This window comes from Amphiura filiformis, chromosome 8, assembly GCF_039555335.1.
Source record: "Amphiura filiformis chromosome 8, Afil_fr2py, whole genome shotgun sequence".
Lineage (NCBI taxonomy): Eukaryota > Metazoa > Echinodermata > Ophiuroidea > Amphilepidida > Amphiuridae > Amphiura > Amphiura filiformis.
The window spans coordinates 22,135,603-22,152,139 of NC_092635.1; the positions used below are offsets into that span (position 1 = coordinate 22,135,603).

General features: G+C 36.7%; 1 protein-coding gene across 1 annotated transcript in view; it reads left to right on the forward strand.

Annotated features, from left to right (window-relative positions):
- LOC140159458 (uncharacterized) overlaps positions 1-16,537 on the forward strand; it is a 334,393-nt gene that overhangs the window by 286,122 nt on the left and 31,734 nt on the right. The window contains 10 exon segments of the mRNA XM_072182940.1: positions 683-706; positions 988-1,029; positions 2,147-2,419; positions 2,421-3,150; positions 3,152-3,201; positions 4,934-4,957; positions 8,014-8,058; positions 10,990-11,049; positions 11,551-13,037; positions 13,261-16,536. Of these exon segments, the coding sequence (XP_072039041.1) occupies positions 683-706; positions 988-1,029; positions 2,147-2,419; positions 2,421-3,150; positions 3,152-3,201; positions 4,934-4,957; positions 8,014-8,058; positions 10,990-11,049; positions 11,551-13,037; positions 13,261-16,536 (6,011 nt within the window).

The following is a 16,537-nucleotide window of genomic DNA, read 5'->3' on the forward strand; positions in this document are numbered from 1 at the left end:
CTTGCGGTAACATGGAGTGCGTATTATCCATAAAGATTTCAATGTTAATTTACATTTTATACTGTTTGAAAACAAAATGCATGGTTTTCCACTCGTACTAACTATTCATTTTATAAAGCTGTAGAAATAGCTAATTCAGACATCAGTGCATTGGGTACAGCATAGTCACTGTTGAAAAGAACCGGATTCTGATATTTAAATCATTTTATGCTGCTTTTCATTTCATAAATACCAATTTATTTTATAAACCAGTGCAAAGAGTAACTCATACATATCACTTAATTAGATTATGCAGCTACACAAATGAGCTTCTGTTAATCCAAAATACATCAAATTAAGCAAAAATATTGCTTGGAATTATATATATTTAACAATCTTTACTGTATGCAGCAAATATTACCTGTTGTGATTCAAATTCATATATTTAAGAATATAATTAATTTCACTTTGTACAGCTGTCTTGTGATTCAAATTCAAAAATTTAAGAATAAATTTTCACTTTTTACAACTGTCTTTTGTAACTTAATTCTACAATAAAGAAATTTAAATTTTTCATATTTGTGATCATCAGATTTAAATGTGTCAGCCCTTGTTTTGTTAAGAATTTTTGATGTTAAAATGGTTTTAGAATTAGATAGTTATGATTTTTGTACAAAATTTTTATCTGTTTCCATGCCAACAGGATGAAGAAGAACCAGCAGAAGAGGTAAAAACTTTGATTTCTGTAATTGAAAGAAATTTTGAGCATGTGTGAAAAAAATTACATACCATAATATGCGTTTGTTAATGACAATATATGGAGTAAAATCAGGTTAAAAACAGCCAGTTAGCTGGCATCTAATATTGCTATCATATAACATGTATGCACACTTTTATATGTGCACAAACTTTCCAACAGACCTGCCAAAATAGGGAAAGACATCAATTTTCTTAATTTCAAATAAGAGTCTTACATTTGGAGGCTAACTTTTCCTTTTTTTTCACTAGGAAAAACCAGAAGTGGAAGATGCAGCAGCTGAATATGCCAAGGTGAGTTTGATATCTCTTCATGATATTGAAGCCTTTGGCCTTTAATGATTTTCTCAACAGTTGTATTCAGCTGGGGTTACAAGGGAGTTGTCGCTCTTGTCAATTGACTTTTTCGGCAAATCCCACAATTCTTTGCTGTTAGACCTGAGATGTGGTCATGCTGATGCGCACATCGTTATTGCATGCATCACAGCTTTCAAATGCGCAGTAATATGTTTGCTAAACGATGTGCACAACGATGTGATATCAAATGACGACATCTTAGGTCTAACCACACAGAATAATGGGATTTACCAAAAAGGTCAATTGTAATTGTATTACAATGTGGAGTGTGACATGGGCAGCATGTGACTGCTCAAAACAGTTGGCATAACATTGGGTCAGTGGGGAAGAAAGTGGTTTTGATTATAACACAATAGCAATGCATTAACCACCTGACCGCTTACAATCATTTCATAATCAGGCAAATATGACAAACACCCCAGCTTTAGACATTATGAAATGAGTATCTCAGCAATAATGGGCATGTCACATATTTGATGAGACAGTCAATAGTGTACCAACAATGTAGTTATACCAATTGATCAAATGTAAGCTAATCCTAGTTTTATTTATTCTTTTTAGAAGTTTTGACAATTCCTCTAACATCAACATAGATTATTAAAATGGCAAATCTCAAGCCATGAATCAGAAATAAATGGTATGGGAAGACACAGTAATAGGTTTGTGACCTCTGAACCCTCTGAACGAACCATCTATTCAACTTTACTTCTTCCCAGTCTTTAGAAACTTTAGATCTCAAAAACCAAAACAATTTACTTTAGTTGGAATATTCTAAACTTTACCCATTTATTTTCTGTACACTACTATATCTTTAACAGTGTTTTCATGTTGACTGCCCATCAACATTTTACAACTTTTCTAACTCTTAATTGCTGGTTAGAATAGACACAAGGAATGCTTTTTATCTCTTGACTCCATCGTAACTAACAGTCTCTGAATCCACCTCTATTAATTGAGTTTACTACTACTATGACTCTAATGTGTATTTATTTATTTACCCAATTGCTGTGATTCTAATAACCCACACTTTTCATTTTAATTATGTGGCTTCTAGGCTGAACCCGAAGAACGTTCTTTCCCAACCCATGTCTCTGTCGAGCAGACTCGTGTAGTCACAACGCGCATCCTAGAACAAGAGGGCTCTGTTGATTCTTCGTCCTCCTCAGCTGACACCGAGATATTTGTCGGCAAGAAAACAGAAATAGTTGCCAGTGGGGGCGCTGGTCAGGAACCAGACATCATGCAGATCAGTAAAATTAAGATTGAAGAGAAGGAAGAGGAACCAGAAGCACTATCTCAGCAAGCGACTATGCGCATCGAGGTAGAGCGAAGCTCCGGAAGCTGATAGAATCTCCGATTCAGAAGGCAATGAGTTCTTAGCTCATGGAGTCGAATCTCAGATTGAAGCTGAGAAAGGAGAAGAAGTCGAGGGCATCAATCCAAGTTATGCCGTTGATGGACCAGAACCTGTTGGTGAACCTGTGGAGAGCCCTCGACCTGTCTTTGAACCAGAAATCGGTATTAGCACAGAGTCAACAGTGCAGGGTATGAATCCGGACATGTCAGAACCAGAGCCACTCGGAGTTGGTGCTGGAATTGAAGAACCAGCAATAGAAGCTCAGAAAGAGGAAATTGTTGAAGGTTTTAATCCTAATTTTGCTGATGAACCAGAATCGATAGGTGGAGGTCAACCATTGGTTAGTCCAGGTCAAGTTAGTGAACCAGATATAAGTGCAACAACAGAATCTACGGTGCAAGGAATGAACCCTGATCTTATCATGGAGCCAGAGTCCATTGATGATCAAGCTAGGATAGAAGGACCAGATGTCACTGATACAAGAATAGTGTCTACGGGTGCACAGGAAGTTGAAGCTGAAATCCCACCTGCAGACACACTGTTTCATCAAGAAGTTGAAGTCACGACCGAGACGACGTCCACAAGACAGACGATCACGATGAAATCAGAAATCGGTATGTCACCGCGACCCCCACTGAGCAAGGGCGATCGCCTGTTGATTACTCCCTGGAGCGGAAGTGACTGTTACCGAGTCTGCTCATGAGGCAAGGATGGTGGGCAAGTTCCCCTCTGCGGCTGAGACGTTAGCTGAGGTAGGGCATGGCATGGCATAGATGTGTACTCACTTTGTCCTAGCATTGTGCATTTCAAGATTTTGTTTCCTTCTTTTTTTCTTTTGGTGTGCTAATGTAGTATAACTTTTACCTCTTTCCTGACACTGTTTCTCTCCTAGCTCTCGGGCTGTGCTGTTACTTTCTCCTAGCATCTCTTGTACACAGTCAGACCCTTCCATTATGTGTATCCTAAAGTGGAGTTGTAGGACCTTTGGTGTACCTCGAAGTACCTGTGATATACCATAATGTGCAATGTAATAATAAATGCTTTTGTTAGTAAAATCCACCTGCTACAAGGCGTATGGAAGTTGAGCTACCACATAGCCACTGAGGTTCCCACATTACACCGATTATCTTACCTATGGGATACTGCTTGAAGGAGTTTGACTGTGTAATGTTTTCATGTAGAAATTTGCTGTCACTTGGTTTCAGTTTTTATTAGATCTTCAAAAATGCCATATTTGTTTCCTTATTCTACCTGTGTAAACCAGTAAGCACCATCTCTTGTACAATATCATTTGAACTTTATCAAAATAATTCTTAACTATAATTTCACTCAAATTTCATGCCAATTTCAAAATGCTGGAAGTCGATTCTTTTTTCATCCCACAGCATTCGAATTATTATCATTTTTGATTCAATTTTCTCACCATTTGTTGAACTATCTTGCAAGTTCTTTCCTTCCCATGGCTCAGTTCACTATTTAAAGCTCATACTTCTGTCCCTCTGATTTCCCCTTTCTTGTATTTCATTAATCAGTGCAATCATGGACAAATGTTATCAAATGTAGTCTGCAAATTTATTTTTCAAAATATAACTAACCCATTGCTGTTTTGATTTGCTCAAACATTAATTTGACAATATTCTGCATTTCTATATTATGAAGACTTCCTGCTTTACAAGAAAATGGTAATATGCTATTATCTAATAATATGATATTATCTATCACTCAAACAAAGATTGAGTGATACTAAAGAAAAAATATGAAACTGAAGGTTAGGTAACTCAGAAGTAAGGTTTAATTGTGAAGAATTAAAAAGAGCCAACCTTATAGAAATAAGTAGGGTGAATAAATTTAACATGTATTTCAGGACAGTAATATTAACCGTACTTTCACTTTGGGAATACTGCAAAACACTGCAGGCTAGGGGCTGCCCCTTCCATCCCTGAAGGAGAAAATCTGGTTTATGCTACCACTATGTGAACCAGATATTTGACTAATTTTTACTAAGTTTTGCTTGTTATGTATAACTTGATATCCCAAAATGCTAGTGCATCAGTAACATCCCACCACCCATCCCTTATGGATATATCCATTGAGTGTGCTGTGTATATTAAGCCAAGTGAAATCACTGTAGGATATTTTCAAATAGTAGTTATTAAAGTACTAGCAGTAGTTTTCTGTTGGAAGTGTGTGCAGAACTAATGAAGTGTTCATTAATATCTCAAGCTTAATCAGTTGCATGTCAAAAGTCCACTGTAGAATCAGTGTTAACAAGTAACAAATTGGTATTATGTATGAATCAGTACTGGTTTTTAATATTTTACTCTTTGAGTTTTCACAACCAGCAATTAACTTGAAATAATATTTCAAATACAAAACTAAAGTATTAGCAAAAAGTAATAGACGTCAATAACATGTATAATGTGTTTTTGTATTTTGTGTCATTTGTTTCTTTCTTTTTTCCTGTTTTATTTCTGGTTTTTACAGAAACTAGCCCCTCAGATTATTCATGTAAGCACCTGATGGTCCAGTTGTTTTCTTATTTGTTTGCTGTGATTGATTCAAGATGTTTTTCTTACATCTTCAATAAAAAGCCACAATCAAAAGAAAGGTTTATTTGGCTGCCATTATGCCAATGTTAAAATTGTATTTTCAGGCAATATTTTGGATATCAGTATTTCGAATTCTGTGTAAACCATTATGCTATTAAGACTATAATACAAAGGAAACAGTAGCCACACACATGCTATGTGTGCCTTTTAAAATATCTTGTCAATTTCCGAGGGTAAAAGAAAAAAATCTTAAGGAAAGAAAAAACTTATAGATTGCTTTAGAGCCATTGGCTAATGATCGCTCTAGTTGGTTATATAAGACTACTATGGTGGTAAAATGTAATACAAGGTTGCTGAATTCTAAAACAGTGTGGCAATTATTATACAGATCTGACACAAAAATGGTAAAACGGCATGGAAATAGGTATAGTTAGTTATTACAATCAATATAATCATGGATGTTCTTGACACAAATTAGGACAAAGTATATGAAACATGTTGAAGTCAAAGCATAAATGGATATAACACTTCAACTGAAAAAGAGGCCTTTTATCCCTTTATAAGTGTATAAATAACAGTGCAGATCTGCTCAAAGATATGTGGCATTACAGGTTAATTTTCAACTTTTAACAGGTTCAGAATATATTGTGGCAAAAGATGTAAGCAATTCATCTATAGTATTGATAGTATCACATGGCACTCCTTGCAGTGAATTGATTGACTATTATTTCTTCTCCCACATTTCATTTGTGTTTTTCATTTCATTATGTAACATTTCATTTTCCTATTTTCATTATCACTTATCTCTATGGTATGCAAGTTATATTAGGACAATGCTGCCTTTGTTCTATACTTTTTAATTGAATTTCAGTGTAAATGAGAAGAACAAAAATTATTGGGTAAATTTGGAACTAGACATACCAGACATAGTACCAGGTAAATGGTAATGCCTGGTTAGTGACATTTAAAATTTAGGTACAAAGTGGCAGCTTACCAACCCAGCAAGACATTTTGGGCTATTGGTGATTTTATGGAAATTACTTTTATGCAACTGTGATCAAAACAAATAATTCCCAACGCAACCATTAATTTTATTTTATAAATCACAAAATTGATGATCTGAATCTGCTACTTCCAAATTGTAACTTCCAAAATTAACAGATCCTTAAACATTACTCAAAGTATTTGAAACCAATCAGGCATTCCGTCTTACAAAGTGGTTGTGGCGGATAATGTCAGAAGTGAGTTTTATTGTTTGCTGATGTGTACATCATTCTTATTTCATTTTCACTTGAATGTTCTTACATGACAAGCCATCCCTTGATTGATAAAAGAAAACCAAAGACACATTTTCCAAGTGATTGTCTTTCTCATAAGTGTTGTTGTTGGTGAATCAATTATTTAGCACTTTTAATACTTTCCCCAGTGGCTTGGCACTTTGGATAGTGAAACCTATTTTTTTAATTAGTGGCCTACTGGCCGTAAACCACAAGCACATTGATTCTGCTCGCACTCCCAACAGTTAATTGCACTGATGTTCAAAACCATCACACATTGTAACTATTGATATTAAATCAAATTTCCATGCCTTATTTCATAATATTGGAATGCTCAGTAAGGAATGCCGAGTGTCAGTTAATACATTTATGGCTTGAGTGCTGATAGGGATACTCATTCAGACCCTTTTCCATGTATTTTGCAATGTTCTGTTCTGTACTTGTTTCACCTCAAGTTTGGTAATGATGTAAATGTGTCATTTCCATTGGTTGCAGTATGAAATCATGTGCATTGACTTAATCCCATAGAGTTTATACACATGTGTACAAAGGCAGTTTGTTGGTACGCTAGCGATGCCACCACCTTGCATTACCAAACTCCATGTGAAATGAAGTGCAGTTGGTCTCTTAATCTGCCAATAATATACTCATTACTATATTCAGTGTAAAATATGAGATCTGTGTGCTGCATCCAAGCTTGTCTGTGGAGATGAGAGTCAACTCCCTTAAACAAAACATTGTGAAGTATATAGGAAAGTTATATCAGCATAACTCATGACCTTTGACATGTGTCACAGAATCAAAAGGGAGGTAAATATTAGGCATGGGATACCTTAAGAATACTACTAAATAAAGAGCCATTTTGTGTAATGGATCATCACATTGTAGACCCTATTCCTTACACCAATTATTTGTATCATTGCTAGGTCTCAGATTGCATTAAGAAAACCATCAGTATTTGCGTATCACAATCACCAATTTGTCAGATCTAACCAAGTTAGTCCATTAAGTATCTATTTCTTTGGTCAGTTGCTTCCATGGTAACACTGGTTCTGGCCTATTTCGGTTGAATGAAGCAAAAATAGTGTTATTTATAATTTATATTTTTCAATACATTGTATAAGCCAACAATTTGTTACTTAAAACTATTCCACTTTGTATTAACTACTACTTCAGGTGGACTATAGTATATGTACCTCACAGTTTATGTAGACATATTGTTATCCAGAGAATTATGAAATTTTAGATGTTTACAAGAGGTATTGTTAGAACTTTTCAAATTTCAAATGCTAATGTAATGAATGCTTGACCAGTTTCATATAGTGGCACTTGTACTAATTCACACTTTTGTTAACACTTTCTGATGAAATGTAACAGTTGCATTTGAACTTTTTGTAGCAAATCTTGCGATACCGTTTTGCTGGTATCGCAGTTGTTATCATTTGTGGTAATGTATGAATTTCACTCATTTGTGGAAACATCACTATGGTGTTTCTATTTTCTGTCATTGCTATTGTTGTTTAGTGTAAACATACTATACCAAACAAGTTTGCTCTTAAGAATGCTCTAAATTTAAATTAATATGATCCAAAGCACCAAATTTGATATGCTCTGCACATTTCAATCATATTAAAAGGTATAGTATATTTCCTATATTTGTCATGCTTGAGTAACAACTTTTAAAGACTCCATACTTGGATATTTAAACATTCTGTCAATACAAATTTGAATTTTGTAGGATGCAGAAGAAGAAGCTGCCCGTGATTTCCAAGATATTCCTGAGGTAAGATTGGCTCAAATCTCTAGTATCAGGTGGAAAAAAAGATAATAGAGTGTAATTAGGAGAAGGTCACATGCATATCACAGCAAAAGAAATTATTCAAAATTAGTGAGCAAGATGAGGGCACATACATACTTAGTCAGCATTTTGCTACATGTGTGTGGACAAGGTTATCAAAATGGTTTCAGTGGGCTATTCCATTTAAAATTCACAAACCCCCTGTGGAAGATTTTGGAAATATCTTCCACAGGGGGAATATGAATTTCAAATGGAATGAACACATTTGGCAATTCCATTTGAATTGAATGCACCGACTGAGATAGATTTCATCTGAATCTTCCACAGAGGGAGGGTGGGTTTCAAATAGAGTTTTCATGTGCTAATTCCATTTGAAATTCATACTTCCCCTGTAGAAGATATATCCAAAATCTACCACAGGGGAAGTATGAACTTTGGATGGAATAGCCCCAATTCTGTGCATGTTGTGCTCTGTTCCGATATTATTCACAAAAGCAGAATGGGCAATGATTGCTTGCATAACTATTCTTATCAAGTGAGCCAGGGGGGTTTTATAGCAATGTGACCTCCTTTATATTTATGTTGATACACATTTTTAAGATAACAATTTAGGTATATTTGTAGTCAGTGTATTCATAAGAAGATATTAACAAGTGATAAAATAATTTAGTATGTCTGCAGATTTACAGAAGCTTTGAGTGAATCAATAATCATATTAAACCTATTTTTACTTTCAAAGTTAATCATAATGTTACTTATAGATATTACTGTATTCTGGTGATCTTAAAATTGTTTTATTATATAGATTATTTAATATCAGTAGATCATGCACACCTCATACATTAGTCATTAAACTTTTATTAGTTTTGTTTTATTGATTGCTCAAAGCTTCCACAACTTATATTTTGTGCTAAAGTTCTCACTGCTATTTAAAGACTAGTAACTTTAAAGTAGTAAAAAATCATTTGCACTTAAAAAAAATCACTTAAAACCTGTCATTGCATTATTGTACTCTAGATGAAGAAATGTTAATGAAATAACCAAATTTATACTACGTTATGATAGTAGTGGATTGAATTAGCATGCCAACTATATTACTAAGCACGTCATCAAACTAGACAAATCATGTTTCTTTCATGTTATATGACACGGTACTACCCAAGCTTTCTGCTATTGCCTTGTTGGTATGCTGTCCAAGTCCACAGTTTTTTCTTTTTAAGTTTTGAGTTCCGTCTGTCCAATATTATTTTATTCTTACTGTCAATTAAGCCATTATCCACATATCTTCAGCTGCCAGTTCTTTCCAATAATTTTATGATTATAATTTGTTTCAAAATCCAAACCTTATTCCTCTGTTTACAACTGTATTATATCCATGCAGTTTTGTTTAAGAATGTCCTTTCTATATATTCATAAAAAGTTTCATTATGATACCAAATATGAACAGGGTCAGAGCTAACGGCAGCTAGAGAATAAGAACAAATAATCGGCGCTTATGCCTCTTGTCCTAGGCTGTGTGTACTAAATGCCACGCAATAAAAATGGAATGTAGCCGCACTACTTGAATTGATTGCCCATACACTAACTTAACCCGATACATATGCAATGCCAGGGTGTTTGTTTGCCAAAATATACCAGTATAGGACACGTTAATAATTGCATGATACATTGAAATTAGACCCATAAGCAGGGCCAATGTCTGACACATTGTAGGGTTTGAAGCTTAACATACACAAAGGTCATTTTACTACTTCATACTTCTAAAGCCATTAATACACGTTTTATGTAACAAATAAGTTACAGAAAATACCATGGTTTCAGCATCAAAACCAAATCTTGACTTGTTCCATTGAAATTTCAAACCAGCTCCTGTGTGAACTGACCTAAGCATGTAATACACAGTAATATGTTTCCCTTGTTCTGTACATTTCCTCACATTGTGCATATTTGAAACATTCTGACGTTTGATCCATTCAACCTATCATAAAGTAGTGTGTACTAACCCAAACCACCATCAGATCTCCTCATGTATGTAATGAATCATATTGAAACTCTGCATTAGTTTGACCCTGCAAATTTAGGATTGATCAAATCACTTTGCACAGTTTGGGCACTAAAATATTTCATTTTTATTTCCTGCACTGCCCATCACTAGTTACACTGCCAATCACTATTTACAAATTTAATACCACACATGATGCACAGCAGTAACATTTTATTAATTCTGTAGATAGTGTTTTATAACCATATTTAAAAAGATCTACTTAATTGCCTCCCAAACGTTTTACAATGTACTTTAAGCTTTACGTAAAAAGTATTAATATTGTAGTTGTCGTCAAAGTAGAAGATTAAGAATTTGACAAATGTTTGCATAATATAGATTTTGTATTGTTTTAACTAAACCAATTAGTTTCAATGTTGTTAATTGTAATTAAAAGACATTGAGTGAACCTGGTTGAATACTTGCCATCTATAGACACATGAACATGAAAATGACATCATATAGATTCTAGTTTACACGCATACGCACAAACACACATACTGTATGAAACATATATACGCACATCACATATATGTACATAACTTGTAGACTAAGCTTCCTAGTGTTGTCTAACTTTCCTCTCTCTGTATTATGTTGCTGTGATTTATGATTTCCATTTTTTTGTATCACAGTATGTGGTCAATTGTGTGTATGTTTGTTTGCATAGATTTGTATTTGCATGTTTAGTTCATCCCATCCAACAAAAATGAAACATGCTGTGCTCGCCATCCCATGTGCTTTATGCCTTATGTTGGCGCGCGCAACCAAGCTTGGGTAGTAGTATAGTAGAATTAGAGAACGCTATATCGTGTTCTAGTCATATTTGGTATGTTGTTGAAGTGGTTCTGGTTATACATGTTGATTAATTAACACAGCCGGCGTATGATGAGGAATTATCGAAACAGAAACTTGTCAGTGATTACCAAGCTGATCAGGTAAGGTCTTACTATGTGATGTGTTATGTTGTGATTTGTAGATACTGCTCCGCTATTCGTTCAAACAAATGTAATGTTTCGGGTAAATTTGAATGCATTTAGGTCCCTCTTTAGATTTCATCTTACATTAAAGAAACACACAGGATACTGTTCTTCACCCATGCACACCTGTGTGGGCTTTTTAGATATATGTTAAACATCTTGAGATAGCCGATTGTAAAATAACTTAAACTTGTAGTAAATAGTAGTATTGTTAAACTGTTAAATGTGCTGAACATTTGCTGTTTAAAGACGTCAGGATTAGATTTGCAAACAATTTTGTGTGGATCGTTCCGGTGAGTATTTGATATTTATGAAGCTGGATCATAATAAGTTGCCCATTAAGTTTATTATTTAATGGCATGGAAGTTTGCATGCTTTTTTTATTTAATATAAATACATGATGTAAGGAATATTTCCTCCTGGTGCAAATGTTCTTGCAATGGACTTGCTTTCTCACAGGAGCAAGAACCACATGATGCACCACAGAAAATGCAACTTGTTGAAGAAGAAACCATGGTTGAAACTATGTACACTACTGAAGAAAGTGTATTTAGAAGAGAAGAAATAAGAACTGAGGTAGAAAGGCCATCTGCTCCTGAAGAAGAACCACTGTCACCAGAAGATGTTCCTATGGAAGAGGTACTCCCAATTGAAAAGGAAGAACAAGAAGAGATGGAAAAAGAAGGAGGTGAATCTGTTGATGAATCTGCTACGATTGTTGAAACTGAAGCTGAAATTCATGTAACGACTGAAACGTTAGTTGAGTCACAAATACTAAGTGAGGTTGAAATACAAGACACAACACAAGAGGTTGTCCAAGAAGAACCCTTAATGGCGGAGGATGCACCTGCCGAAGAAGAAACTCCAAAAATCCTAGAGCGAGAAACCATCGAGTCTAGGATTGAAACCACCACGGAGGTAGACTTTTCTCGTATGGAGGAAAAGCACCTACAATCTATGACGACTCCAGAAGAGGAGTCCCAAACATTTACTCAACAAATCACAACTGAACAGGAACCTCCATCTGTAGTAATACGAGAACAAACACTAGTGGAGGAACAAGAAAGAGTAATTTTCCTTGAACCTGAAGTAGAACAGCTACAAGAAGCTGCTGTTGTAGAGGAAAATGAACCTGAAATTGAACAAGAAGTTATTATTCCTGATCAGTATGAGCCTGAACCTAAACCAGAGGTTGAATTTGAAGAAGAGCAAGCATTAGAAGTAGAAGAAACAGCTGCAGTTATAGAAGAGAAAGAACCAGATTTTGAACAGGACGAAGTTGTCTCTGAACAGGTTGAATTTGAACCAGAACTTGAAGAACCAGCTCGTGTTGAAGAGGTAGAAGAACTAGCTGCCATTGCAGAAGAAAAAGAATCGGTAGTTGAGCAGGAAGAAGTTCTCGAAGAGGTTGAACCTGAACCTGAAGTAGAGTTAGAAGAACAACCACCTGTTGAAGAGGTAGAGGAAACAGCGGCAGTTGTAGAAGAAAAGGAACCTGAAATTGAACAGGAAGAAGTTGTTCCTGAAGAGATTGAACCTGAACCAAAGCCTGAAGTTGACTTAGACAAACAGCCACCTGTTGAGGAGGTAGAGGAAACAGCTGCAGTTGTAGAAAAGGAACCTGAAATTGAACAGGAAGAAGTTGTTCCAGAAGAGACTGAACCAGAACCAAAGCCTGAAGTTGAATTAGAAGAACAACCACCTGTTGACGAGGTAGAAGAAATAGCTGTAGTTGTAGAAGAAAAGGAGCCTGAAATTGAACAGGAAGAAGTTGTTCCTGAAGAGGTTGAACCTGAACCAAAGCCTGAAGTTGAGTTAGAAGAACAACCACCTGTTGAAGAGGTAGAGGAAACAGCTGTAATTGTAGAAGTAAAGGAACCTGAAATTGAACAGGAAGAAGTTGTTCCTGAAGAGGTAGAGGAAACAGCTGCAGTTGTAGAAGAAAAAAGAACCTGAAATTGAACAGGAAGAAGTTGTTCCTGAAGAGGTTGAGCCAACCAAAGCCTGAAGTTGAATTAGAAGAACAACCACTTGTTGAAGAGGTAAAAGAAACAGCTGCAGTTGATGAAGAAAAGGAACCTGAAATTGAACAGGAAGAAGTTGTTCCTGAAGAGGTTGAACCTGAACCAAAGCCTGAAGTTGAGTTAGAAGAACAACCACCTGTTGAAGAGGTAGAAGAAACAGCTGCTGCAGTTGTAGAAGAAAAGAACCTGAAATTGAACAGGAAGAAGTTGTTCCTGAAGAGGTTGAGCCCCAACCAAAGCCCGAAGTTGAATTAGAAGAACAACCACCTGTTGAAGAGGTAGAAGAAGCAGCTGCATTTGTTGAAGAAAAGGAACCTGAAATTGAACAGGAAGAAGTTGTTCCAGAAGAGACTGAACCAGAACCAAAGCCTGAAGTTGAATTAGAAGAACAACCACCTGTTGAAGAGGTAGAAGAAACAGCTGCAGTTGTAGAAGAAAAGGAGCCTGAAATTGAACGGGAAGAAGTTGTTCTAGAAGAGGTTGAGCCTGAACCACAGCCTGAAGTTGAATTAGAAGAACAACCACCTGTTGAAGAGGTACAAGAAACAGCTGTAGTTGTAGAAGAAAAGGAACCTGAAATTGAACAGGAAGAAGTTGTTCCTGAAGAGGTTGAACCTGAATCAAAGCCCGAAGTTGAATTAGAAGAACAACCACCTGTTGAGGAGGTAGAGGAAACAGCTGTAGTTGTAGAAGAAAAGGAACCTGAAATTGAACAGGAAGAAGTTGTTCCTGAAGAGGTTGAGCCTGAACCAAGGCCTGAAGTTGAATTAGAAGAACAACCACCTGTTGAAGAGGTAGAGGAAACAGCTGCTGTTGTAGAAGAAAAGGAGCCTGAAATTGAACAGGAAGAAGTTGTTCCTGAAGAGGTTGAGCCTGAACCAAGGCCTGAAGTTGAATTAGAAGAACAACCAACTGTTGAAGAGGTAGACGAAACAGCTGCAGTTGTAAAGGAACCTGAAATTGAACAGGAAGAAGTTGTTCCTGAAGAGGTTGAGCCTGAACCAAAACCTGAAGTTGAATTAGAAGAACAACCACTTGTTGAAGAGGTAGAGGAAACAGCTGTAGTTGTAGAAGAAAAGGAACCTGAAATTGAACAGGAAGAAGTTGTTCCTGAAGAGGTTGAGCCTGAACCAAAACCTGAAGTTGAATTAGAAGAACAACCAACTGTTGAAGAGGTAGAAGAAACAGCTGCAGTTGTCGAAGAAAAGGAGCCTGAAATTGAACAGGAAGAAGTTGTTCCTGAAGAGGTTGAACCTGAACCAAAGCCTGAAGTAGAATTAGAAGAACAACCACCTGTTGAAGAGGTAGAAGAAGCAGCTGTAGTTGTAGAAGAAAAAGAACCTGAAATTGAACAGGAAGAAGTTGTTCCTGAAGAGGTTGAGCCTGAACCAAAGCCTGAAGTTGAATTAGAAGAACAACCACCTGTTGAAGAGGTGGAAGAAACAGCTGCACTTGTAGAAGAAAAGGAACCTGAAATTGAACAGGAAGAAGTTGTTCCTGAAGAGGTTGAGTCTGAACCAAAGCCTGAAGTTGAGTTAGCAGAACAACCACCTGTTGAAGAGGTAGAAGAAACAGCTGCAGTTGTCGAAGAAAAGCAGCCAAAGCCTGAAGTTGAGTTAGAACAACCAGCTGTTGAAGAGGAAGAAGAAACAGCTGCAGTTGTAGAAGAAAAGGAACCTGAAATTGAGCAGGAAGAAGTTGTTCCCGAAGAGACTGAACCAGAACCAAAGCCTGAAGTTGAATTAGAAGAACAACTACCTGTTGAAGAGGTAGCAGATACAGCTGCAGTTGTAGAAGAAAAGGAACCTGAAATTGAACAGGAAGAAGTTGTTCCTGAAGAGGTTGAGCCTGAACCAAAGCCTGAAGTTGAGTTAGCAGAACAACCACCTGTTGAAGAGGTAGAAGAAACAGCTGCAGTTGTCGAAGAAAAGCAGCCTGAAATTGAACAGGAAGATGTTGTTCCAGAAGAGGTTGAACCTGAACCAAAGCCTGAAGTTGAGTTAGAAGAACAACCACCTGTTGAAGAGGTAGAGGAAACAGCTGCAGTAATTGAAGAAAAGAAACCTGAAATTGAACAGGAAGAAGTTGTTCCTGAAGAGGTTGAACCTGAACCAAAGCCTGAAGTTGAGTTAGAAGAACAACCAGCTGTTGAAGAGGTAGAAGAAAGAGCTGCAGTTGTTGAAGAAACGGAACCTGAAATTGAACAGGAAGAAGTTGTTCCTGAAGAGGTTGAACCTGAACCAAAGCCTGAAGTTGAGTTAGAAGAACAACCACCTGTTGAAGAGGTAGAAGAAACAGCTGCAGTTGTAGAAGAACAGGAAGAAGTTGTTCCTGAAGAGGTTGAACATGAAGCAAAGCCTGAAGTTGAGTTAGAAGAACAACCAGCTGTTGAAGAGGCAGAAGAAAGAGCTGCAGTTGTTGAAGAAACGGAACCTGAAATTGAACAGGAAGAAGTTGTTCCTGAAGAGTTTGAACCTGAACCAAAGCCTGAAGTTGAGTTAGAAGAACAACCACCTGTTGAAGAGGTAGAAGAAACAGATGCAGTTGTAGAAGAAAAGGAACCTGAAATTGAACAGGAAGAAGTTGTTCCTAAAGAGACTGAACCAGAACCAAAGCCTGAAGTTGAATTAGAAGAACAACCACCTGTTGAAGAGGTAGAGGAAACAGCTGCAGTAGTAGAGGAAAAGGAACCTGAAATTGAACAGGAAGAAGTTGTTCTAGAAGAGACTGAACCCGAACCAAAACCTGAAGTTGAATTAGAAGAACAACCACCTGTTGAAGAGGTAGAAGAAACAGCTGCAGTAATAGAAGAAAAAGAACCTGAAATTGAACAGGAAGAAGTTGTTCCAGAAGAGACTGAACCAGAACCAAAGCCTGAAGTTGAATTAGAAGAACAACAACCTGTTGAAGAGGTAGAAGAAACAGCTGCCGTAGTAGAAGAAAAGGAGCCTGAAATTGAACAGGAAGAAGTCGTTCCTGAAGAGGTTGAGCCTGAACCAAAGCCTGAAGTTGAGTTAGAAGAACAACCACCTGTTGAAGAGGTAGAGGAAACAGCTGTAATTGTAGAAGTAAAGGAACCTGAAATTGAACAGGAAGAAGTTGTTTCTGAAGAGGTTGAGCCTGAACCAAAGCCTGAAGTTGAAGTAGAAGAACAACCACCTGTTGAAGAGGTAGAAGAAACAGCTGCAGCTGTAGAAGAAAAGGAACCTGAAATTGAACGGGAAGAAGTTGTTCCTGAACAGACTGAACCAGAACCAAAGCCTGAAGTTGAGTTAGAAGAACAACCATTTCTTGAAGAGGTAGAGGAAACAGTTGCAGTTATAGAAGAAAAGGAACCTGAAATTGAACAGGAAGAAGTTGTTCCCGAAGAGACTGAACCAGAACCAAAGCCTGAAGTTGAATTCAAGAACAACCACCTGTTG